This window comes from Diabrotica undecimpunctata, chromosome 3 (genome assembly GCF_040954645.1).
Source record: "Diabrotica undecimpunctata isolate CICGRU chromosome 3, icDiaUnde3, whole genome shotgun sequence".
NCBI lineage: Eukaryota > Metazoa > Arthropoda > Insecta > Coleoptera > Chrysomelidae > Diabrotica > Diabrotica undecimpunctata.
Genome location: NC_092805.1, coordinates 37,898,000 through 37,923,631, shown reverse-complemented (window position 1 = coordinate 37,923,631; position 25,632 = coordinate 37,898,000). Strand labels below are relative to the sequence as shown.

At 32.6% G+C, this 25,632-nt stretch overlaps 1 protein-coding gene across 1 annotated transcript in view; it reads right to left on the bottom strand.

The window, feature by feature from the left end:
• Positions 1-13,311: 13,311 nt before the first annotated feature.
• The window catches only part of LOC140436702 (uncharacterized), a 59,506-nt gene continuing 47,185 nt past the window's right edge, over positions 13,312-25,632 (bottom strand). The window contains exons 2-3 of the mRNA XM_072525743.1: positions 19,102-19,224; positions 13,312-16,041 (exon numbers count right to left, since the gene is read on the bottom strand). Coding sequence (XP_072381844.1) covers positions 15,903-16,041; positions 19,102-19,224 — 262 coding nt within the window. The 3' untranslated portion in view covers positions 13,312-15,902. The remainder of the gene's footprint in view (positions 16,042-19,101; positions 19,225-25,632) is intronic.

Genomic DNA, 25,632 nt, shown 5'->3' with positions numbered 1-25,632 from the left:
GTTTTTCCGAAATAGGTATACCAAGAATTGGGTTTTCTACTGCTGTATGTATGGTTTCATTTCCGTCTTCGTCTATGTTTTGATCTTCGTTTTCGACAGTGCCTTCTGGGATGTTTTGATCTTCGTTTTCAACAGTATCTTCTGGGATGTTTTCTGGAATTAATTCTGTTGCTTTTTCTTCTACAATCTCGTCGATTATTCGATCTGCATCTGGATTATTAGTCGTTGACCATCCATCGTCTTCCATGTCTACTAAATCATCAAAGACTTCCTTAATTTGTGAATCGATGTCCTTAGTTTCCTTTGTGTGTATTTCGATTCGAGACAGTGCGTCCGCATTTGTATTAGCTTTGCCTTTTTTGTAAATTACTTCGTAGTCAAATTCTTCTAATTTTAATCTCCAACGTACTAGTTTGGAGTTGGGTTCCTTTAGGGAGAATAGATATTGCAAAGGACGGTGGTCTGAAAGTATTTTAAATTTTCTTCCAAATAGGTAAGGTCGAAAATACTTAGTTGCCCACACCATTGCTAACATTTCCTTTTCTATTGTAGAGTACTTGGTTTCGGTTTCATTTAGTGTTCTGGAAGCAAAGGCAATTGGTTTATCACTGCCAACTGGTCCTTGGGAAAGTACTGCACCGATAGCGAAGTTACTGGCATCTGTTGTGAGGTTAAACGGTTTGGAAAAATCTGGATATTGCAATAATGGCTCATTCATTAATAATTTCCTGCACGTTTCAAAGCATTCTACGAATTCGGGTGTATGTTCGATCTTTGCATCCTTTTTTAAGCATCTTGTTAGAGGTTTTGTGATTTTTGCGAAGTCTCGAATAAACTTCCTGTAATATCCCAGTAGTCCAAGAAATGCTCTTATTTCTTTCGCTGTTTTCGGTATTGGATATTTTTCTATTGCTTCAATTTTCGCTGGATTCGGTTTTATGCCTTCTTGTGTGACTACGTGTCCTAGGAAATTAACTTGCTTTTTTAAGAATTCGCATTTGTCGACTTGGATTTTTAGTCGGGCTTCTCTTAGTCGTTGAAATACTTTTGTGAGATTTACTATGTGTTCCTGTAGTGATGTTGAATATACTATTACGTCGTCCATATAGACGAGGCATATTTCTCCTTGAAGTCCCTTCAATACGTTGTCCATCATACGTTGGAACGTGGACGGAGCGTTCTTAAGTCCAAATGGCATTCTTAAATATTCATAGTGTCCATTTTCCACATTAAATGCTGTTTTGGGAATGTCTTCTTCAGCCATCTCGATTTGGTGAAATCCGCTTGCTAAGTCGAGGGTCGTAAAATATTGACATCTTCCCAATTTGTCCAAAATATCGCTAATGTGAGGGATTCTGTATCGGTCGTCAATTGTTTTCTCGTTGACCTTTCTATAATCTACTACTATCCTCCACTTTATTTTACCGGATGAATCGGGTTTCTTTGCCACGACCCAAATGGGCGAGGACCATGGCGATTGACTTGGTCGAATGATCCCTTGCTCTAACATTGAAGAGATTTGTTTCTTTACTTCTTCCTTGTGTACATACGGATACCGGTATGATTTCGTATGTACAGGCTCTTCATCCTTGGTTCTGATGTGGTGTTTAACTTCGTTAGTAAAGCTGAGAGGAGTGTCTGGTTGGTGAAATATATCGGAGAATTTTCGACAAAGGTGGCGAACTTGTTCCTCTTCTTCTTCGTTAAGATGTTCGGTTTTAATTAAGTCGTCGATATCTTGTCTGTAGTCTGGTCCGGAGGTTGTTTCCATGGAATATATATGGAAATCTTGAATGTCTATTTTATTGCTTTCGAGTGGTTCCATAAGAGAAAGATGAATGGGTTCTGACGTGAAGTTGGCAATTTCGGTCCAGGCGAGGTGGTTCTCGGCGTTAGTAAGGGCTTCTCGTACTACGACGCCTTGTACTTTTTGGGTAGGAATAATGATGGTTCCTTTTTCTTCTTTGACAGGAATTTTCACTTGGCTGATAGAATTTGCTTCCAAATGAATGGAATAAAATTGTGTTTTATTTGTTTCGTAATATTTAACGGGGATTGTAGAATCTTTTGTAACTAGAAGCGATTTAGGGAAGTTTAATTGGGCTTCGAAGAGTTTTAGATTGTCGAGGCCAATAAGACCATCGAAAGTTTTGTGAAACTTAAAGAGGTAAAATTTCATTTTGCTGTCAGAATTAAATTCTGAAAATGATGGAATTTCGGCACAATATTTTTGGGAATAGTTTTGAAAAATTGATGTGACGACAAAGGGTTCATGTTTTATGTAACTTGGAAAATATGAAGAAGCTATTTCTGGGTTAAGAAATGACTTTGTGGATCCTGTATCGATTAAAAGTCGTAAAGAAGGCTTAGAGATTTCGATGTAGGGTAGCTCCTTCTTGTCGGGAAATGAATGAAGTTCAATTACGTTCCGATTGCTTCTGGTGGGTCCTCTCGAAAATTTACGTTTTCTTCGTATTCGGTTGGTTGATTTTCGTATGTATCTTGTAGAAAATTGTCGTATTCAGGTTCGTAGTAATCATTGTAGTTGGCATTCTCTTCTTGCTCATCTCCGTGGCATTGTATATTGTAAAGTTCTTCTACGGTGAATTTTGGCTGTGCTCGGTAATTTGGGGTAAAATTTGGACGGCCTCTGGTTGTGGTTTCTGATATTCCACTCATAGGTGTTGGTTTAGACTGTTTTGACTGTCCAGGTTTGGGTGCCCATACATTTGACTGGTTCTGGGTCCTGAATGCTGGAGGGTTTGAATTTTGTCTAAATTGATCGAAGTTTTGTTGCCGATGTGGTTGCTGAAATTGATTCTGCGGATAGAATTGTCTCATTGGTTGCTGCCATCGTGGAGGTGCAAAATTTGTCTGTTGGTACAATGGTTTTTGGATCTGTACAGGCATCTGCTGTCTCTGAGGTCGGCGTTCTTGATAATTTTCACTTCTTCCTGATGTTGAAGGTTGACTTATTTGATTTTTTTGAAGATATCGAACATTATTTTCTTCCTGTACGTACTGTATTGCCGTGGCTAAACTTCCTGGTCTCATTGCTCTGATAACAGAGCCCATTGGTTCTCGTAGGCCTGCTAAGAATGTTGTAAGAGCTTGTTGACGGAAAAATTCTTGTTTGCTCCTTTTAATATCGGCATTTATCGTATGTAATTCTAGGTAGTTATTAATACAGCTTAAAAGTCCCATGATTTTTTCGTAAAAATGCATAATAGATTCTGTCGAGCCTTGTCTTAAATTTACTAGATCCCTTGTAAGCGAATTTTCGTCTCTCTGGTCTCCAAAATTTTGAATTAATGCGTTTTTTATTTCGTCCCAACTTTCGCATCCATATACAGATATAACTTCCTTGGCTCTACCTGTTAATTTACTGATAATACCATGAAGCAAAAATTTGTTTTGTATATTAGCTGCATTAAGTCTGTCATAATAATGGTTTAGAAGTATTGTAGAAACTTTAATAAATTCATGTAATTCATTTGGATTTCCGTCAAAATTTGGAAGAATGCATAAATTTTTAACGTCAAATTGTGGAACTGCCATATTTCAAAATTTTTCAATATAATATATAGTCAATAGTCAAATTGGTATAGTAATTTTCAATAATCAATATATAAATATATAAATCTTAATCTACTTTATTTTCTATCTATTAATCTCTATGTTTATTAATATATAGTATTTATTAAGCTATTCAATTTTGTCTAAATCTGACTCTAAAGTCAATCTAAGGACTTAGAGGAGATATTTTTAAATTACTTTAATCTTTGTGTTAATCTATTCAAATCTTTGTTTTATTTATCTTCTAATTTAGCTCTGATTCAATCTAAGGACTCAGAGGAGTCTGATTTATTAAAAATTCTTTCAAAATCTAATCTTCTTAATTCTAAGTAATAATAAAATCGCTTACAGGATAAAGACGATGCCGATGTGCATTCCTTTGCTCCTGAAGGCTTCTTCTAACTTCTAATTCTCTAATTCCCTCGGGTGAACTCTGCAGACGGTTTCCCTGGGGCTGGTTCTTGGAACAGTGGACAAACACTTAAAAGTGACGAGGATCTGTAAAGACTCTTCCACTTCCGTACTGACTCTGCGCCAATTATGAATGTTCTTGGGAAAAACACTTTTTTAAAAACTGAACTTCACAATTAAAACTTTTATTTCGACTTACAAAGATTTTAGTAACAACAATAATAATTTAAATCAGACTATAATTTTAAATCAGACTGAAAAAATATTGATTTTAACATGGTGTTTTATAATTTATTAATTGCTGATCTTGCTGTTCAATACGTCGCAATTTAGTCCAGAATGTTCAAGCGGTAGCCCCGTGTTGGAATCCACGTGGTGGAACTTACTGGATGGTAGCGGTCATTGTACTGTAACTCGCGTAAAGGAATATTCTTCAGTAACAAAGATGCTGAAAAATTCATTTTTCACAAAAATTGAGATACCTCTGACCATTTAAGTATTCTTAAAAAAATATGGACCTATTTAACGCCTATTAAATAACCCACACTAAACATTGCTTCTTCATCTAGTTTTAAAGCGAGTTTACCTTAACCGATGCGGATTTTCCAGTCCCCAATAATGAGGGTTATGGCCATTTTCAATTCCATTATTATGGAAGCACTCCAGTTGCTGCAGCAATAGACCATATGAGCTGGTGGAATATTCGTTACATATGCTAAAGCATTCACCAAGTTATGTTCGGTCTGTATTGGTTTGACCTGATCTCTATGTTTATCGTTCGTAAATGAACCTTGTCGCATCTTCTCCTTAACTAAAGCCAAGGTTAAATAAGACGGTGTTTTCTTTCGGGAAAGCATTATGTGCATAATGATTGAGCATTTTGAGCATTTTTCCTACTTTCACTATAAATCAACAACATATCTACGTATTCATTAGATGTGATTAGGGAAGTCATTTTTACTACTGTATGAAATCACGATATTTCAAAATTGTGTTTTAAAACTAAAATAAACGTCTTAGTGAGTGAACACAAGAAATGGCATTAGTTGTTACTATTTTTGTTATTGTCAAAAAACAATTTAAATAAAAGGACAATTTGCTTATCTCGTGAAACTGTAAAAACTATAAAAACATGCTAGTTTCAGGTTAATTTAGAAATAATAAATGCGCGTATTAAATTGAAAATGTAGCGTATTTATTAACATTAATATCCTATTGACCTAACCTTTATCCCTATGATCCATTTAATTTTTTCCATTTTAAATGATGTCACGGTGTACCTGATAACGTTACAGATCACATGTATATATCAATTGATAGTATTATGGACCCAATTAACATTTCCCAATTTTCAAATAATAATATTCATTACTTTCTAAATTATAGGCTGTTAACCCTTTGACGACTGCCGGTATGCTGAGAGCAAGTAAAAACTTCCCAGCAGTTTTACAGTCATACCAATGTGTAAAATTGGTTGCCTATATTATATTCTGAGGGTCTAACTAATTTCGAACCGATCTGATTGAATTACATTGACTGGATAACATAATTAGTCAAGCACACATTTGAAGCGGACATTGGGTGTTGACAGAGCCACATATTTTAATTGTTTTCTTATTTATTCAGTTATTATTAATATTACAAAAGTTATGGGTAAGTGATATTTTTGAAGTCTGCTTCACACTAAGTACGGTTATTTGCATGAATACATTTTAATTTTTTTTGTAGGTCACTGTCTTTTATGTATACTTCCTATATGAGTACCACAGGGCACTTCCTATATGAATTCTGCCAATACGCAAAATCAAAAGTGGAGCTTTAGGCAGTTGGCAAATATGTCCCAAAACGAGGTTGACGCCTTACTGGATGAAATTCCAAGTGACCAGGAGTCAATTGTCTCTGATATTGAAAGCGTCTTGGGAGATGAATTGGATGTTGATGAATTTCGGCGACCAAATAATAAGGACGTCTTTCATATTGCAAATAAGGACATCGTGTTTGAAGACCAAATTAACGATCAAGATAAAACAACCAATTCTCCAAATAATCAAGAATCGGAATCAGATAGTGAAGACGATGTACCGATAGCAGTACAGCTAAAATGAAAGTTGTATAACACAAACAATTTAATTTATTGAAACTACAGGCCCAAACATTCCAAATTCTGCAGAGAACCCCACATATGCGTTTTTGGAACTATTTCCTGAGGATCTAATTCACCTAATTGTATTTCAAACCAATCTATATTACGTTCAGAAATACGGAGGAAGAAATGGATTTATACCTACCACAGAAGACCAAATCAAAACATTTCTTGGAGTAAATTTATTAATGGGTATAAAGAAAATGCCCAGTTACAGATATTATTGGTCGTCATTTTGCTTTTACTAGGCAATTTACATCTGGTTAATAATACACTGCAGCCAAAAAAACAACTGATCCCGAATTTGACAAACTTTACAAAGTTTGGCCTCTACTGGCCAAACTCATGGAAACGTTTCTTGCAGCATTGAAATAACATAAGTTTGAAGCGATTGATGAGTCTATGATACGATTCAAAGGTCAAAGCAGTATCCGACAGTACATCTCTAATAAACCTATAAAACGTGGTTACAAAGTATGGGTTAAAGCAGATTCAAGCTGATTCATTTGCGAGTTCCAGATATATACTGATAAAGTGGGAAATTCGACCAAAAAAAACTTAGGACAACGAGTCGTACAGGATCTAACAAGGGTCTTAGTAAATAAACACCACCGAGTGTTCTTTGACAACTATTTCAACTGTATTGATCTTCAGAGATCTTTAATATCGGACGGAATTTACGCAAGTGGAACCGTTCAAAGAAAAAAAGAAAGGATTTACCAGAGTTCAAAACTGACAAACAAATGAATCGAGGAGTTTCAGATTACCGTATTTTAATACATGAACTATCTACATTGAAGCACATGGATCGCAGAAGTGTGATTTTTTTAACAAATCACCAAAATCCAGAAACAAACGAAGTTTGTAAAGAGAAGACAAAAAGACGATACTCTGAATGAGGTTTCATGTCCACAAATGGTAGTGCTCTACAACTGATATATATATATATATATATATATATATATATATATATATATATATATATATATATATATATATATCCCATATGTCATGCTGACATGTTGACAAATTTGACATTCTGAGATGTCTTTATGAGGTGAATCGTAAATCACACAAGTGGTGGCACAGAATATTTTTTTATTTTGTGGAAGCTTGCGTCGTAAACGCATTCATTCTATTTCAACTTCCAATCAACTTCAACTTTCCAGAAGCCAATCCAAAAGTATGTCTTTGAAAGAATTCCTGCTCTCTGTGATTAGAGTCCTTATTGGAGCTCCAGAACAATTAAAAAGGGGAAGACCATCAGCAGAAAAACCAATGAGTAAATTCAAAAGGTATATTCATTTGAAACTACACCGTTCAAAGTCTTCTCATATGCCCCAAAGAACTACTGCTTTGAGATGTGTCAACTGCAGCACGACAGCAAATGTTAGCAGAACACAGTAGAAATGTTCATCTTGCAATGTCGGACTTTGTCTTAAACACGACAAAAATTGTTTTGCAACGTTCCATGCAAAACAATAGGAAGAATAGGAAGAAAGAAGTGCTACCTGGTTTTTATTTCTTATTTAATTTTGTTGTTATGCTATGTTCCTGCTGCTATCTTGAGAATACCACATCCTGCAGGATATACTTCAGGATCAGCATTGTTTATTTTAACTGAATTTGTTTTAAAAATATACTAAAATAAATAAATTTCACCAAAAACCTGTTTCTTGTACTATTTAATATAATAAAAATCGGGCTGCAAAGGGTTAAAATATGTAGGAACACCCTACATTAAAATCGTTGGAGGTATCACACTTTGACGAGCCATATCTAATTTATCGTTAGTCCTAGAATATTGTTACAGTAGACTATATTTTAAAGTACCTACAGAAAATGAAATCTTATTTCGTAGTGAATATAAAAATAGTGAAAAGTAGAAAATTTTCAAGAACCGTATTTTACTTAAAATTAGTCCTATAACCTTCTACAATAGATTAGTTTAAGGGTAAGTGATTTTTGTATCTACTGAATGTACCGTTGAATATACCTAAAAGTGCGTAGGAAAAAAGTTAGAGAAAAATATTTGAGAGAAATGAGGGCAAATGCCCCAAAAATGATGTGAGTGGCGAACTTTGAAAAATCGTATTTCTGATACTGTGAATCCTATACACTTCTACCAAACGTTAATTTAAAGAGAAAGAATCTAAAAAAAATTTTTTCACAAAGCAATGGCATACCTACTATACCTATACCCTCGTGACAAAAGTTATGGAACAAAAAAGAAAAACTGCGGGTGTGCCTGTCTTTTTGCTTCGTTTTTTGAGTATATTTTTCTAAAAAATATAGTTTTGACTTTAGAAGTTGACATTTTGAGACGAAATTTAACTTTTACCAACTTTTCTGTAGATGCATATGTACGAAAAGCGCATAGAATTCACCCAAATGCACCATAGTGCATAGGTACTAAGTCACACCTTTTTCAAAAACGCACCCGTTAAAATAGTAGCATTCTGCGGTTTTCTCATATATGAACGTCCATTGACTATATGCAACAATAAAACTTCTTTAACGTTTCAGTTCCTTTAAGCCCTATTTTTTTTTAACACAATTAATTGCCTATATGTGTATATAACATGAATTGTAGTTTATTTCTATCAAATATGGTCTTCTTTCTTCTTCCTTCTTGTATGTAGGCTTTAAAGCCTGTTTCTTCTTCAATATTAGCCTCCTAAATTGTTTAAATTATCGCACCATCTTTTTCGTGGTCAGCCAATACTCCTTGGGCTATTTGGTGACTTATCTCATGCTATTCGTACTATCATATTCTCTGCCATTCTACTAATGTGTTCGTTGCACTGCTGTTTCCGTTTTGTCACCCATCCATTTATGTATTCTATATTGCATGCTCTTCTTATGTTATCGCTTTTCTCCCTATCCATCAGACTTTTTCCTGATATTCGTCAGAGTATTTTCATCTCTGTTGTTTCTAATAGTCGTTTCTTTTTAGGTGTGTCAGGTCTTGTCTCCGCCATGTATGTTAATATAGGTCTAATTGCTGCTTTATAGATTCTTGTTTTTGTATCTTGTCTTAGGTGTTTGTTCTTCTAGATTGTGTTCTTAAGACATTCCGCCGCTTTACTTGCTTTTAAGCTTTTTTGTCCTACTTCTTTTTCAACATCTCCATATCTAGTTATATCTATTCCCAGATGTTTAAACCTTGCATCCTGCTTTATAATTTTCCCATAAATTTTGATTTTACATCGTATTGGGTATTTAGATGTTTCATACATTTGGTTTTTTCTGCTGATATTATCATATTGCATTTCCTGACTGTTGTATGGGAGATCTGTGTTAATCTTTGGAGCTCGTCTTCTGTCTCGGCGATTAATGTGGCGTCGTCTACCTGACATAATATTTAGATTTCTTTGTTTCCCATTTTGTAACCGTGACCTTTACGTACTGCTTGTATTCTTTTGTCTATTACTATATTAAAAAGAAGTGGGCTTCACAAGTCACCTTGTCTGATTCCGTTTTGTACTGGTATACACTGTGTTAGTTTTTCATTTATCTTTGCCTGTATTTGATTATGGAAGAAGATGTTTTCGATGGTTTGTATAATATTGATTGGTATGTTTCTTTTATACAGTAGGTGTGAGACGTCTTCGACTTGCATGCGATCGAAAGCTTTTGTCAGGTCTATAAAACATAGATATGCTGGTTTATTGTACTCGATGGCCCTTTCTGTGATTTGTCTTAGTACCAATACGGCGTCTCCGCAGGATCTTCCGGATCTGAATCCTTATTCATCTGATTAAATTGTTAGTTTATTGATTTTGTTAGTAAGGACGTGCGGTGTTCAGTAGATTTATACCTCTATAATTGCTGGGGTCTTCTTTATCTCCTTTTTTGAACATTGGTATCATTATGCTGTTTCCTTATGCGTTTGGTATCTTGGAGTGCAATATTAGTTTTTGTATAAGTTGTGTCATCTCTAGGGTTTTACTTTCTCCTCCGTGTTTAAGAAGCTCGTTGGTTATTCCATCTGGTCCTGGCGACTTTCTATTTTTAAGCCAATTTATGGCTACCTCTACTTCCTGCAAACTGATTTCTATTTTGTGTCTTAATTCAGGTACGTTAATGTTGATTATTATTTTCCTTTCCTTTAAAAGGTTCCGTCAGGTATCTTTCCCATTCGTTTGCTGGTGTGCTATTGTATTTCTTCAATTCTGCCATTTCTTTTCGTTGGTTTCTTATGAATCTCCATATTTGTTTTTGTTTACTGTAGAAGTTACTTTTCATCCTTTTTGTAAACTGTTCCCAGTGTTCATTTTTTATTCTTCTTACCAATTGCTTTGTTTCATTTCGTATTCTTCTATAGATGTCTCGGGATTCTGGAGTATTTGATGTTTTCTACTTCGTGTAGGCTTTTTGTTTCTCTTTTATTTCTTTTTTAACCACGGTCTATTGTTGTTTCTTTTATTCAGTATAACTTTGCGTTTTCCTAGAGCTTCTGTTGCTGCTTCTTCAATATTGTTTTTAATTTTCTCCCATTTCGCGTGTATATCTTCGATGTCGTCTATTTGTTTCAGCTGTATCTTCTGTGTTACCCTCCTTTGGTACATTTCTCTCGTAGAGTTGTTCCACGGTGATTCTATATTGAATTTTTCCTCGGTGACTTTTCCTGTAGAAAATGTTTTGGTATTATTATCATTCTTATTTTTGATAGTACTAGTTTGTGTTCACACTCTGCGTCTACTGAGTTTAAAGTTCGGATATCTAGAATCTGCGTAGGGTGGGTTTTTCTATTGGTGAGTATAAAATTAATCATAGATTTATGCCCCCTGGAGTTTTCAAATGTACATTTATACTGGAGCTTATTGTCGAAAAGTGTATTATTGATTCTCAGTTTGTTAAAAGCACAGAGCATAGTTTTCATTAAATCTTTGTATTAAATATGGTACCTTGATTAAAAATATCGCTAACAATTGACTTTAGAACAACATTTTTATGTACCAACTTTTTTGTTTCTTCTCTCCTGAACGTGCAACGTGGAATGGCTGCTCATATATTGTATTAAACCAGGTTCTGATGTACTTTAACTAGGATGTCTTCTTTCTCCTGGGCCTTGCTTTCCAAATACTTTTCCTTGCAAAATGACTTGTAGGAAAGCGTATCTGGATTCATTCACTCTCGTATAGACACATCTCAAATGCTTCTAAAATAATGAGCTTATTTTCGTTTATGGTATACGATTCAACACAAAAAGAACAGCGAAGACGTAGCATCGCAGCATTCTTACTTTTATACCAGTAAAGCGGTTGTGGCTCTTAAAGAAGGCAACCATCCAGTTGAAGGAGGATCTAGCTTTTCCGATGTGTGCTCTCGTGCTTAGTGGTCCCTTTTTGATTTATTATAGTGCGTCACTATTTCTACTGGGGTTTAGTTGACCTAAAGTTAATCATCTCGTATCTTTTTCTTTCTAATTATCATGAGCTTGGTCTGCTTTACGTTTATATTGTTGACTGTAATACGTGATTTTGTTCACAAGGACTTTTAGATCTTTTAGGTTGTCCGCAAATACTATGACGTCATCTTCATATTTGATGTTTAGCCGGTATCCGTTTAGTAGAATGTCTGTTTCAGTTTCGTGCAAAGCTTGGATAAATATTGTTTCAGCATCACTCCACGTATGATTTTCACATATTAGGTGTGTTTACCTTCAACTCTGAGCTTTGCGGTCTGATTTCAGTAAGGGTTCCTCATTATTTTTAGATCTTGGTTGTTAATTCTCCTTTATTTTAGTATTTGGATTATCTTGAAGTGCTGTACTCGATCAAATGCTTTCTTGTAATCAACCAGACAAGCCTATAGGTTGTAATTAACGTCTCTGCATCTCTGGAATAAGACTTGTATTTAGAACAAAGCTTCTCTCGTTACCAAGAGCATTTATGAACCCGAACTGTTTAAGGTAAATTTGACCTTAACACAGCTTGTAAATTTTCTTATGTACACTCTATTAAGTAACAATTTCAGGAGATGACTTATGAGGCTTATCGTATAGTATTATTTGCATTTTTTGGCACCTAATTTTTTTGTAGTCAAATAAATTCAGACTTCAGCCATTCTGTTGGTATTTTGTTAAGTATTTTGTGATTATTGCGATTGATTCATTGACCATTAGTTTAAGTAGTTCTGCTTGTACATCTGTTTCTCGTTCTATTAATCCTATTCGCTTTGTTGCTCTGCTAATAATACTTACTTTTGAGTATTCTTACTTATTACATTAATTTCTTAGAGCATTTTGTTGTATATTACCATATCTTATTGTTTGCATTCCATTTTTTACTTTAGCTTTTTTATAACATGGTTAAATTTGTTACTACTATCAAATATTTGCAGCAATAAATACTCTGATTGATATCAATAAAACATTTTATTACATACAAAAAATTATAAAAAATATAAATCAATTAAATAAACATAATTATAAGTACTCGTAAAATCTAAAAAATAATACAGTCAAAAAAAAATTGACTTAAATACCTATTTTCCAACCTCCGCTACAAAAATTATCTACAAAAAGCACAATACGAAAAAATAAATTAGCTAATAATAATATATACTTATATCTTTAATTTTTAACATTAAAAAATAAATATATGGACTAGAGATTTTACAATATAATACTGGAATTTTATTATTATACTTCTTGTCAAAATTAACCCACTAATAAAACTACAAAGTATATAGTACAAGAAACTTGTCTAAAAATATGCATTTTATTTGCTAACTGCTAAGCAAGGGGTTACAAGGAACAATCATTCAAAATGTAACACTTTGTGCAAGAACATTCAGAAAAGGACTAAATGAAAAGGTAGACTAGTTAATAAATTGCTCAGTAGCCAAAATCGAGTTTTTTTCTAAATGGTCTATTATTTCTTGCATATTGACCATTACTAAGCAGCTGATTCAGACCTAATAATCTAACCAAAATGGATCTCATCTTTCCATTAGATTATTGTATTATTAAACTATGTTTTAGAAGATATTTTTTAGAAGACAGTAACACAAAAGTGAAAAAATTGTCGGTGAAAGCGTTCGAAACAAAAGACAAGAATATAAATAAAACAGAACAAAACAGGGCTAGCGTATTAGAATTTGTTCGGGACGTAATAAGGAGAAACAAATATATGAGCATCGAAAGCAGAACACAAATTTTCAAAACCTGTAAGACCTATTATGATCTACGCCACAGAACCACGAGCATAAAAAACCACTACTCAGTAACTACTAAAAATGGCAGAAATGAAGACTGTAAGATTAATTAATGGTAAAACTCTTCGAGATCGAGTGAAGAGTAGCGAAATGAGGACCCTGTGTAACATTCAAGAGGTTGTAAAATAGTCAAGAGTCAGAACAAGGGCATGGAGATACCACGTTGACAGAATAGGTAAAAATATACTTGCAAGGATTGCAACGGAAGACAAACACCAGCAAACCACCTGGAAGACCTCCAAAGAAAGTTGGTCATCAGAATTCCAACGTAGACTACAACTTTAAAAAACAAGGCATTGTCTTAAAATAAGAAGAAAAACAACAACAATTTGTGGTAAAATGCGCAAATTAAATAAAAGACAATTTATATCTTCAATGATCAGCAACAAAAGACAATGTAATTTTTTGGAATTAAACATAAACCAAAGCTAAAGCTAGGAAGCTATGGAGTAAGACTGTAAAGATACTGACAGTTCCGGTTCTTATACAAAGAAAAGAGGTATGAACTCTAACTCAAATCGGATAGCTCTTTTATGTATGTTTTGCTCTATAAAACTTATCCAAGCACAATTTTGGAGAAAAAGATATTGTTACCATATTAGTAATGATACCATGATAAGTAAATATTCCTACAATGGGCAAAATGTAGCGCGGGCACTAGATTAAAAAATGTTTAAATAATCACAACTTCGCCTGACAGGTGGATGGAAAAATGTGGTAGATTAAAGCTCAAGCAAATAGACGGAGTGATGTAAGATACTAAGAAGATCGGTACTTCCCACTGGAGAACTCAAGCACAAAACAGAATGGAGTAGTAAATTTAAGAAGATTTGAGGATTACTGGAAGGGCTTTATTATCAATATTTTTTATAAACAAGAAATAATGAGTATCAAAATATGACGATTATAAAATCGATACTAATAAATATAAAGTAAACAAGAGGATCTGAAAACGAATAGAACAAAGAAAAATTAAAATATAGAAATACATTTAACGATAGGGGTATTCAGGTGTAAAGAAGCTTGAGGAACCAAAAATACACTTAAAGAAAGCACAACTAAACGAAATTCGATAAGGCAAACCTCATAAATTATTAATATTACCAAAACCTACTCATAGAACCACGCAATTACGATTTGGTAGCGCAAATGAACATAAACACAATACTGGGGGTTAATACTATAAGAAAAGATATACTAAATCCTACATAAAATCAAAAATATCAAAGCTCTTACAGTAGTTGATTTCCTATATAGTTAATTAAACTATACCATAGATCACCCTGTATAATTTGCCATCTTACTCTTTAAAACAGCAAATAAAAAAATTAGAGTCCTTGGAACTATAGTTAGAAAACTCTTACAGATGTACAATAGTCTTGGCATACAATAAAATAGTTAGAAGACTAGCAAGGTATGACTTATATGACTAGGTTTAAAAATTTGGTGAAAGAATATTGAAGTGATGTATAGCGAAAACACACAGAAGACATACTTCATAATTACAGTAGTTATGAAACATCGAAATACAAGACGAAATGAAATAAATAAAAAAAACACAAACCACGTATTTGTTTTCCGGGAAAATAGTGTAACGTGATTGATTCTTCTTGTTGTTTAGCCAGAGATCTACCTGGTAACTCAGATAGCAATTACGACCACATCGACTTCAATAATACGTGTTACAGTCGCAGATGAAACATCAGCACGTTAAACGTCAAACGTGAACATGATTTAATCTTAACTAATTATTTGGAACGAACAATATTAACGAATTATTCCACGAATTGTTCCATATTAAGATTTGTAGAAATAAAAGTTTTGCTAATGCATAATTTTGACGAGAAGTATATTTGGAAGGGACAAAAACTAAGTAGTGTATTTATATATATTTTTAATAAATCTATATATCTGATAATAAAGATTTTCTATTGGTCAATTCTATTTTGTATTTGTCAAGCATCAAGTATATCTACATGTTAATTGCACAATTGTTAGTAATATTGTTTCTAATATATTTGCATTTTACAATGCTTATATTTTCCAGCACAAAAAATATAAGCCTGCATTGTCTTTTACAACCTTTAAGAATACTGTCTTAATTTATACAACTTTATTGAAATTTGTAGTTGTAGCAAAACTTTTATACACAACTTTTTGTGGATATATTGATATAAAACTACATTACATCATTACTTTTAAAAATAATTAGAACAGTATTTGTAAGAGTTAAAAAAAGTTTAAAGTGACACTTTTTGAAATTAAAATTTAGGTTCATATTATCAGAATGTTAAACTAAATTTTTTTTGTATTTCAAAGGATATTAAAATATTAATTATTACATAAAGAACAAAATGTATTTACAAATAAATATATTCATAAATTACTTTTGTTTTTCTCCCTTCTCAATCGATTTTTTTTATATCGATCACATATTATTTTAAAGATATTACATAAACATTTTTATAACATCTGGGTTATTTGAATATTCATTGCTTTGAAATGATATATTTTGCTGAAACATTGCTGACTTATGCTTAGGTTTCTCCTACAGTAGATAATTATTGTAACCGTTGAAGTTACTGTACGGGTATTCATAGTCTTCACCGGTATCTTCTTCCGATGAAACTTGTTGAAATAGCGGCTTCAGGAATCTTGATTCTGCTCCTGATCGTCTGCGTCTCCCACTGAAATAAAAATTAGTGTTATTAGTATAATAGTATATTTCAGGGTTTTTTTTATATAAGTATATTGGAAAAGGACTGTATGCCTTGTAGACACATCCAAAATATAGGTCAAACTGGCAACACTTGTATGTTTTTAAAAACTTTTAGGGTGCGAAATTTTTATTAAAATCAGCAAAAGTAATCTTAGCACGTCACATGCCATCGTCAAGAATCTCTGAAAATATAATGTGACATGCAGTACTTGCTTATCAGAATTTCTACCGAAGGTCAAGGGTGGTTTATTACTATCAAATGTAGGACACTCTATATTAATATCTTTCTAAATTCACTCCTGACAATGCTAAATGCTCTAATTGGAAATTGGCGATAATAGAGTTACTTATACTGGGTGTGCCAAAAGAAGCGGGATGGTTAAATATTTTGCGGAAATTTACATCGCAACGACACCAAACGCAAGCCCCCATACCCACCCCCTAGGGATGGGACACACGCCAATTTTGAAATATTCAATATGAACACACATTTTTTATTGCAAATGTGGATTTCTAATAAAAAAATAAGTAATTTTTATTTGAAATATTTTATCAAATTTTCGGTAGACGATGATCGGAAAAAAACAATTTATCTTGATACCCTAGGAAAACTATGGAAACGGTGTAATATCTTAAAAAATACAATTCAGAATGAAAAACCAAAAAATACGTGACAAATATTTTTCAATAATCGCTCGAATGACAACAAACATGACCTTTACCCCACCCTCTACTGATGAGATGGGGACATCTTTGAAATCTTAAATAGAAAACTCCATTTTTTATTGCAGATTTGGATTCGGAGTGTAAAAGTGATATTTATCTAAATTTCTTTCGATAGGCATAGATGGTACTGTAATCGTGGAAAAACTAATACAGACCAGTAGTCTGCAAACTGTTAAATTTCTCGGGGCAGAAATGGCGCTTTAATTGCCCTTTTTACCCGTATGTGGTGGTGGTGGGGGTCGCCTGTGGTGTCATTCGATATATTTTAAATAGATATTAAAAACGTGTTTTTTGGTTTTTTATGTGAAAGTGATTTGAGATATTAGAGCATTTCCATGCTTTTCCTAGAGTATCAGGATAATTTTTCAATTATAGCGCCATCTATCAACAATTTGAAGAAATGTCCCGAGTAAAAGTTACTTACTATTTCATAAGAAATCCAAATCTGTAACAAAAACGGGGATTCCCATTTAAGATTTCGAAGTTGTCTCCCGCCCCATACAAAGATGTTGCGTCTTGTTTGGTTTAATTTGATAAATTTTCATAAAATATTAAATACCTGTTTTTCAGTTTTTCAATCCAATATAAATTTCGCGAAATATTTGACCGTTCCGCTTCTTTTGGCACACCTGGTATAAATCTTTCATATGGAAATATGAGTATTTTACAATTGCTAATTTGGTTTGGATCTTACGGGAATGGAAACTTAGGATTTAGAATTAGTTAAATGGTAAATGGACGTGGACAGAAAGGTATTGCCAAAAGAAATACTTTATGAATCTTGAAAACATTAACTCCTATCGTAATATTTGAGTCACTAGTTTACTATGCTTTTGTATGATTAAATGTGTTATTATTCCTATTAAAATAAATTCACAAAAAACCGTTAAAAACCCACATCTCATTATTTATCTACTTGAGTTAGTAATAATATACCTAAGTTAAAATTTGTTAAAATATTGTTCATCATTATTTAAAAAAAAAACCATCACTAGGTGCTGAGTCCTCGTATGTTTATTTTAAATATGGTATACCATAAAATAATAGTTGAATAGAAGTTAATACTTTCATATATTGAATATAAATGCCAAATTAAATCTAATTTAGTTCCAGAGATTTCAGTTGTATAGAGGATGATTAAAATGCAAGCTGAAGCAAATATTTAGCGACCAGAAACGTTTTCAACATATAAACTGGAATTCTCAAATATGTCTATTCAGCAATAAGGTACGTCTGTCCTACTTTTGGCAAACATTTTAATGTATAAAACCAAAAGACATATAATGGTGCAAATGTAGTTTGGTTAAGATTCCAATTTAGATTTAATTATTACTTTTAAGTATAACATTGATAATGATAGTTCTAAAAACTCTGTCAATAGTGTATTCAATCTTTAGATGGAGATAATCGAAAAAAAGTTAACTATAACTTAAGAGTTAAAAGTTAAGAAATTTAAAGAATGTTGTCAAAAATGGATAACAATATATCCAAATCCCTAAACTAGTTATCCAAAATGGTATCAAATAGACAAAAAGATTGAAAAAATAAAAATTAGTCAAAAAATTATGGTCATAAAAGGCCAAAAGCCAAAAAGCAAAGTAAAAAATAACAGCCAAGGAAGTTTGTAAAAACATTTCAAAAATGTACAACAAATATAATAAATGAATTAATGCGTTAATAAAAGGTTAAAAAATGTGTAAATGTCAAAAAATTTGTAACAGTATTTAAAAAATGAACAAAAATATTTTAAACACGCAACATAACAAAACTGTAAAAATAATTAAAAAAATTATTCAAAATCTAATAAATGTTATTCAACCTTTTTTTAAGTTTTGTTTTTGAGTTAAGAAAAACTGCAATTAAGGAAAAAGAAATGAACAAAAAACCCCTTAACAAAACGTGTAAATTAAGTAGAAAATCTTTCCGTATTGAGGAGTGTGTGAGTATAACAGCAGTGTAGAATTTCACTCTAAAATTTATTTAAGGCTATTCAGTCCCGTAAAGCTCCCATATGAAGGGTCGTAAAGGTATTCTATTTCAAAAGATCCTTTAACTTTTTATCGGTATATTGAAAAAACATATTAAAAGGAGGTTTTTTTTGGGTAAACGTAAATTCGTGTGCAAAATAGTGACACAAAAACGTGTTTACTGGTTTAAAATGAATGGAACAAGGTTGCGCATTATAGCCGATGGCATTTTATGAAAAGTTTATGATTAATGTTTAATAGGAAATAAAATATAGTAGTTAAAACGTATATAATCAATTGAGTTTCTTAGACTTAAGACATTTGAATATACTTACATTTGTAAGGGATCTATTTTTCCTCCGCCGATTGGCATTGTTATTGCGAATCCCTTAATCCTGTTATTCATTGCAATTTTGGTCTCTAAGTCTGCTAAGTGTGAATCTGAGACCCTCTTAATTCTGAAAAAAAAAGGTTATTTTTTAACACATTTCATGAAATGTTACATCTATTAGTAAGATCTGACTATAACTTTTTTTCAAAACATATCTACCTAAAACATATTACCGTTTTACGTATATGTTAGTTAATCTATATATCTTATATATTTATGTATTAATCTTTTTTCTTTTCCGATATGTATCTTTTCATTTAATTGATTTTATTTAAAGTTAATTATACCTTCAGATTTATTTTTTCTGTTTTATTTAAGGTAAGTATAGATAGATTATATATATGTATGTACATAGGTAGGTCCGGTCCCGTGAAGACGGATAATCAGAGTTAAGTAAAGAAATTTTTCTTCCTTACATCAAAGCTGTCACTGACAAAATCGACAAACTCCTTGAATTAAGAGGAAAAAAGACAGTATTTATCTTCCAACAAAAACTTTTATCTCTTGTTCTATCAATCAAAGATAAGATTTTAAATAAAAATTTTTATGGAGTTTATTAAATTCCTTGTGGAGACCGTTTCCGATCTTATATAGGCCAAACAAATCGTAGAATCCAAACTAGGATTTATGAACATCCCATTCCTGTTCGCAATTCCGATTCAATTTTATCTCTAAACTCTGGTGTCAACACCATCTTCATGCAGGTCACAAAATTGATTTAAAAAACTACAGAACCAGATCCCCCATCCGCTTCTATAAACCAAGAATTATATGAGAGATCATAAAAATTGAAAAAAGGCTAAATTGTCTCAATAAAAGAAATGACGGCATCCGGTTACCTTCGACATGGAGATCTCTCATAAAGAAAATATCGTCCACTCCACCCTTCAATCAAAATCCAAACTCAACCCCCAAACCAACCCCCGCCCAAACCAAGTCACGATCGACAATATAAACGAACCGTCCGCTCTTCCCAGTAGCGGTAGTGCAGTGGTTAGTAGTAGTGTCTGGGAGCTCGGGAGATTCAGAACCCGTAAACTCTAAAAAAGACATCAGAGATGATGTCGAAAGCTCGGCGGAGTAATAATCGACGCGGTTTAATCCGGAAGTCTGGTGAGTTTAATTTAAATTTTTGTAATAGTATTAATCTTAGGGCCGGCGTAGCGCAAGCGGTAGGATGTTTGCCTCGCAAGCAGGTGGTCCGGGGTTCGAATCCCACCGCCGGCAAGAACATCTAGACATTTTAATGTCTATAGGCCCCAGGTCGACTCAGCCTGAATAAAAATGAGTACCTTGGGTAAAACCAGGGGTAATAATAGACGGTTGAAGCGTAGCACTGGCCATGTTACCTTCCTTGTATACCGTAGGCCCTAGATATAGCAGACTACCCTGCTATACTCCCAAAGCCGCGACAGCGGTATAAAACGGGAGACTATTATTATTAATCTTAGCTTTGGGTTTAATTATATATATTTACATAATATATATTATTGTAATATTGTGTTACTTCCTTATTTTTATATTTGAATCTAAAAGTAGTTTGAATTCTTTGCTATCACATTATTTTCAATAAAATGCCAACTCATAGCCCTTTAACGATTGTATAGTATATTTTACAAATAATATATTCACGGTGTGTAATGTTGACCAGCCAAATATATATGCTGACAATCAAACATTACTGAATACACAAAAATGCTTCGGCATGGGATAACTTACCCCTTTAACATTCATGAGAGAGTAACAGTTGCTTTATTGTTATTGTGTCATTTAAAACGAGGATATTTACCATTTATTATTCAGTGTGTGTATTTCAATTTACGTGGATTTACGTATTTTTTGATTTTTAATTAAAATTGCCGGTCAACAGTTAAGTTCTAAACCCCCAAAGCATTTTAAGTTTATTTAAGTTTTGTATGCTTGCTTAAAATGCCAAAAAAAAGTGAAAAACTGTACTTATTTCGCAGTTTTTGAGTTCTAAACTTCTTAGAAAAATATAGTGCAATTGAGTATCAATATCAAATAACATACTAAAAAGAAAGATGCAACTTTGACAAAATAGCAAACGGGAAAAGACAAACATATCGGGAATATATCAATGACGTACTTTTTTTGTATGGCATAGACAAGGTGTCAATCAGCCAGTCACAACAACCTAATATATCAAATATAAAAGTTCATTGACTGTAAGGTCCAAAAAATATCAATAACAAATAGTTATATTAGATGATTTAAGTACTGAAATTAAGTGTATATATATATATATATATATTATATAATAAAGAACGTTATTATTATAACAAAGAAATTGGAAAGATATTCAGAGCGATTAGAACATAATTGAACACGACGCATGACGCAAACAATATACTTACTACATTAATTAAAGTAAATGAGGTAAGAAGTAGGTGTAAATTAATAATTACTAGAAAACCTGCTGGTTTTGTAAATATTGCTCTAAAATAATTATAATATGAGAGAAACAAATTATATGGGCGTAACAACAAATGCCCTTTAAATTGCTTGGTAAAAGTATAGCAAAATACGAGCAAAATCGTAAAAAGTAGAGAATTTGGAAGGGTAGATCAACTTCTGCTTCTTTATGTGCTTCGTCTTGTCATTAGCAAGTTTAAAGAGTTGGTAGACACTGTCGTAACTGTGTCGTAACTAGACCATTGCAACTATAAGCAGGGTATAAATCCATTAAATAATATTTGTATGAATTCCATTACATATCGGCGTCGAGGGTAATTAAGGAGGAGACAAAATTGCGCGGAGTGCAACAACGAGTAATGATAGGGAAATAGTAAGCGAACACTCACCATATGACTTAAAATCTCGGGTCAAGTCGAAAGATATGCTTATGGAAACGCGAGTGGTGCCAACTCCATTCTAAACTTCGATATATCAAAAACGACATAATACCTTGGTGCCCAAGAACTGATAATCGCAGCCTACAAACAGTGCTAACTGACTAGACTACGCCTAGGACACTAATGTTTCATTTACTCCATACTGATATATGGTGTAGAAAGCTGGACCATAAAGGCCAATATGATGAACCGATTGGAGGCCTTTGAAATGTGGGTATTTAGAAGACTACTTAACATTCCCTGGACAGATCACACAACAAATGTCGAAGTATTTGAGAACGGGGATTGCTGCCAATAATACAAAGAAGAAAAACTGCTTAGCTGGGTCATATATTTCGAAATTCCAAGTACTAGTTCTTAAAGCTTATTATGAAAGGGAACATAGAAGGAAAACGGGGCATTGGAAGAAAGAAATACTCATGGCTTATAAACATAAGGGATTGGACAAACCGCGATGCCCATGCACTCTTTAGAGCCACACAAGACCGAGAGGAGTATGCAGGAATTGTCCATCCACTAATTGGATAGGGTACCATAAGAAGAAGAAGGACACTCAAGACTAACATATTCAGACCTCTTCACAAACAGGTGCGAACGGTGCGAACTGTGTAACACATATTTAAGCATCAAGCATATTTTAATAGACTGCCAACATTGTGAACAACCACGGTCTCATTATTTCCTACCTAACAATTTATCTTAATTAATCATCATTAAGAGACTTTCTTAAATCTATACATATATAACAGTGTGCAACATATCTTATGTAGTCGGTAATAACCTATGATTGATGCGACATTCTTCTGTAAATAAAAAAAAATATCGCAGACTTCTGTGTTTTTTATTTATTGACCATGAACTTTTAATGGTGTAACAAAAGTAAGGAAGTACGCGTAAACCATATTAAAAAAACATTTAGTTTTTTTTTGGGAAAATTAAGAAAACTTTAAATACTTGGTTAGGCTGCACTGACTACTATGACAATTGTTTTACTGGAAATATGACAATAAATAAAATCTGAATTTGAAAGAGGCTTTTGTTGCATTTATTGTGACAAAATGCTAAAAAAAAGAACTGTAACAATTATTAACAAATAATAAACGTTAATGCTTTTATTTTTTAAAAAATATAATATGTGTTAAAAACTTAATTAATAAAATTCAAATCACTTTTATATTTTCAACATATTTTGTCGTTCTAAGTAAATTTCAATATAATTTTATATATTTATGTAAAAATATTCTATTGAATGATGTAAAAGTTTTGTATTACTTTTTTCCAATACAATTATTTGATGTTTTCGGTTTATCAATTAGCACGAACTGTCGCATACAAGCTAACATAGTCACTATTTGAAAAATGAATTATTCATCCGACAAATTTGATAATAATAAACGCATATTTATCCATTGTGAACAGTAAAGGAGATGTGTTTCACGAACAGGGTGCGGTAACTATGTGAAACTAAAAACAGTATAAAAATTTTGTTGCAATAGCTACATTTCACTATTTTAACCAAAATCGCCACATTTTTAATCAAATACTTGATATCTTGTAGTTCTTAAAGTTCTTTGTTAACATCTCTCTTCTTTCTGCAGTGGATTTTCTTTTCATCCTTGGGTTGGGTCCTGTGCCCCTGTTGTGTCAGTAAATATGCTCTGTTTTTCGTTCTGTTATAATTTGACATTTTTCGTCAAAACAGTCATTTGTTCTTGTTCTTCCTTGTTAACCTTCCATGCCTAGTAATTATTCAGCTAATTCTTTCATAATTTATCTGCACCCTTACCACTCTTCATTTGTCTTTTCATGTTTTAGTGTGTCTTCCAGTTTAATGTTTATATTTTGTTCATATTCTTTTTTTATTTGTATTTTTGAGTGCTTCTACATTGTATCGTTCTTGTTTAGAACCTATTTACTTTACTAAATGTTTAAAATTTGGGCCCTTATCTTACTTTCAACCCAGTAGTACTCAGAATTCGCATTTTCTTTACTTCTGGTGCGGACTTTTATTATATTCGATTGCTGTCTTGAGTCTAAATAGTAGTAAGTCCATCTGGCGATTTCCAGGTGCCTTTGTGTATAGCTTTTCGAGTGAAGGTAAAATTATACAATCGATTAAAAAAAAATACTATAAAAAGAAGTCATTTTTAAAATCAGAGCATTAGAAATATATAAAATTCATTATTTCTCAAGCACCAAATTTGTTTACTTTGTTGGTCTGTGTTATTACTTCTGTTCCATACCATACAAGTTAAACGTTTACTTTGTATTCCAGTTCTTCCTTCGAGGGAGTTTTTAGTTTTTTATTAACGCTTATAAAATAAAAGTATTTGCTTCGTTGTTTAGTTGCAGCAATCTGCTGATTCAGCTGTTGATTCATCTGTTGTTTCTTTATTTTGCTATATAAACACATTTCGACATATTGTCAGGGCATTGATAAATTTCTTTAATAAATATACTTCTCCGTTATTTGACACTCAAGACAACTAAATTTTTCTCAGAAATAAACTTCGAATGTTGATAATTGCGTTTCGTTCTGTTAATTGTCGTAAACGGAATACGTAGAATCAATTGCAGTGAGTATTGTAAAACCTCTTGTCGATGTATAACTTCTTTTAAATAAACATGTTTTGACATGTTTTTAGAAGACATTACGTACATACAAACTAAAAAAGCATCTGCGATTAGTAGTACTCTTTGTCTAGACAGTCTAAATAATTGAATATGTTTCCGAAATAATAATATACTAATTTAAGTACTTTACATCTTAGGGTGTATAGTCGACTTTCGCACATCCACTCAATCCACACATTATTATCGCGAATGAAAAATTATTTCATAAACTAGATCTAATGTACTAGTTTTATTATTAAAGCAGAAATATAAAGTGACCAGCAAGGAAACTTATTTTCTCACATGTCACCAATGATCAAATTGAAAATTTTCTAGAATGAAATCATGAATGAATGAATGAATCATGATGGGCACGTGATTTCGACTATATTTAACCACTTATGGCGCGTGATCTCCGAGGACTAATTTCATTTAATATTTGCCACTTGATAGTACTTGAGATAATAAAATAAAATTTGACTTTGAATGATCTTATTCATAAATTTTATCATATTGCTGATCAATATCTCTGCCATGTATGTTACAGAACGTATAATCGGAAGAGTATAAACGTGTTTCAGACTAAATATTTTATTTTTCTAAACTGTGTTCTATAAAAAATCAGGTAATTAAGAGTATACAATTTATTTTATTACAGAATAATACAGAATGGTAGTTCTGGAGACTAAAGTTTAAAGTGGATCAGAAATTCATACCGATCATTATTTATGTTGTTAACAAAACATATCTTCTTCTTCTTCTTAGTCGTTAACCTGATGCAGGTATCGTGATATCATGAAGCTATTAGCTAAATTTCCCAATGTTCCTCCACGTTTTTCTATCTTCTGCCATTCTAGCACATTCTGACAATGGAGCGCCAATGGTAGCAACAATATGGTCCGTGTATCGTGTGTAACAAAACATATATACTTAATTAAAGGTAATTGTTGTGAATAAAATGGTCGAATTTGAAACAATAAGAACATATA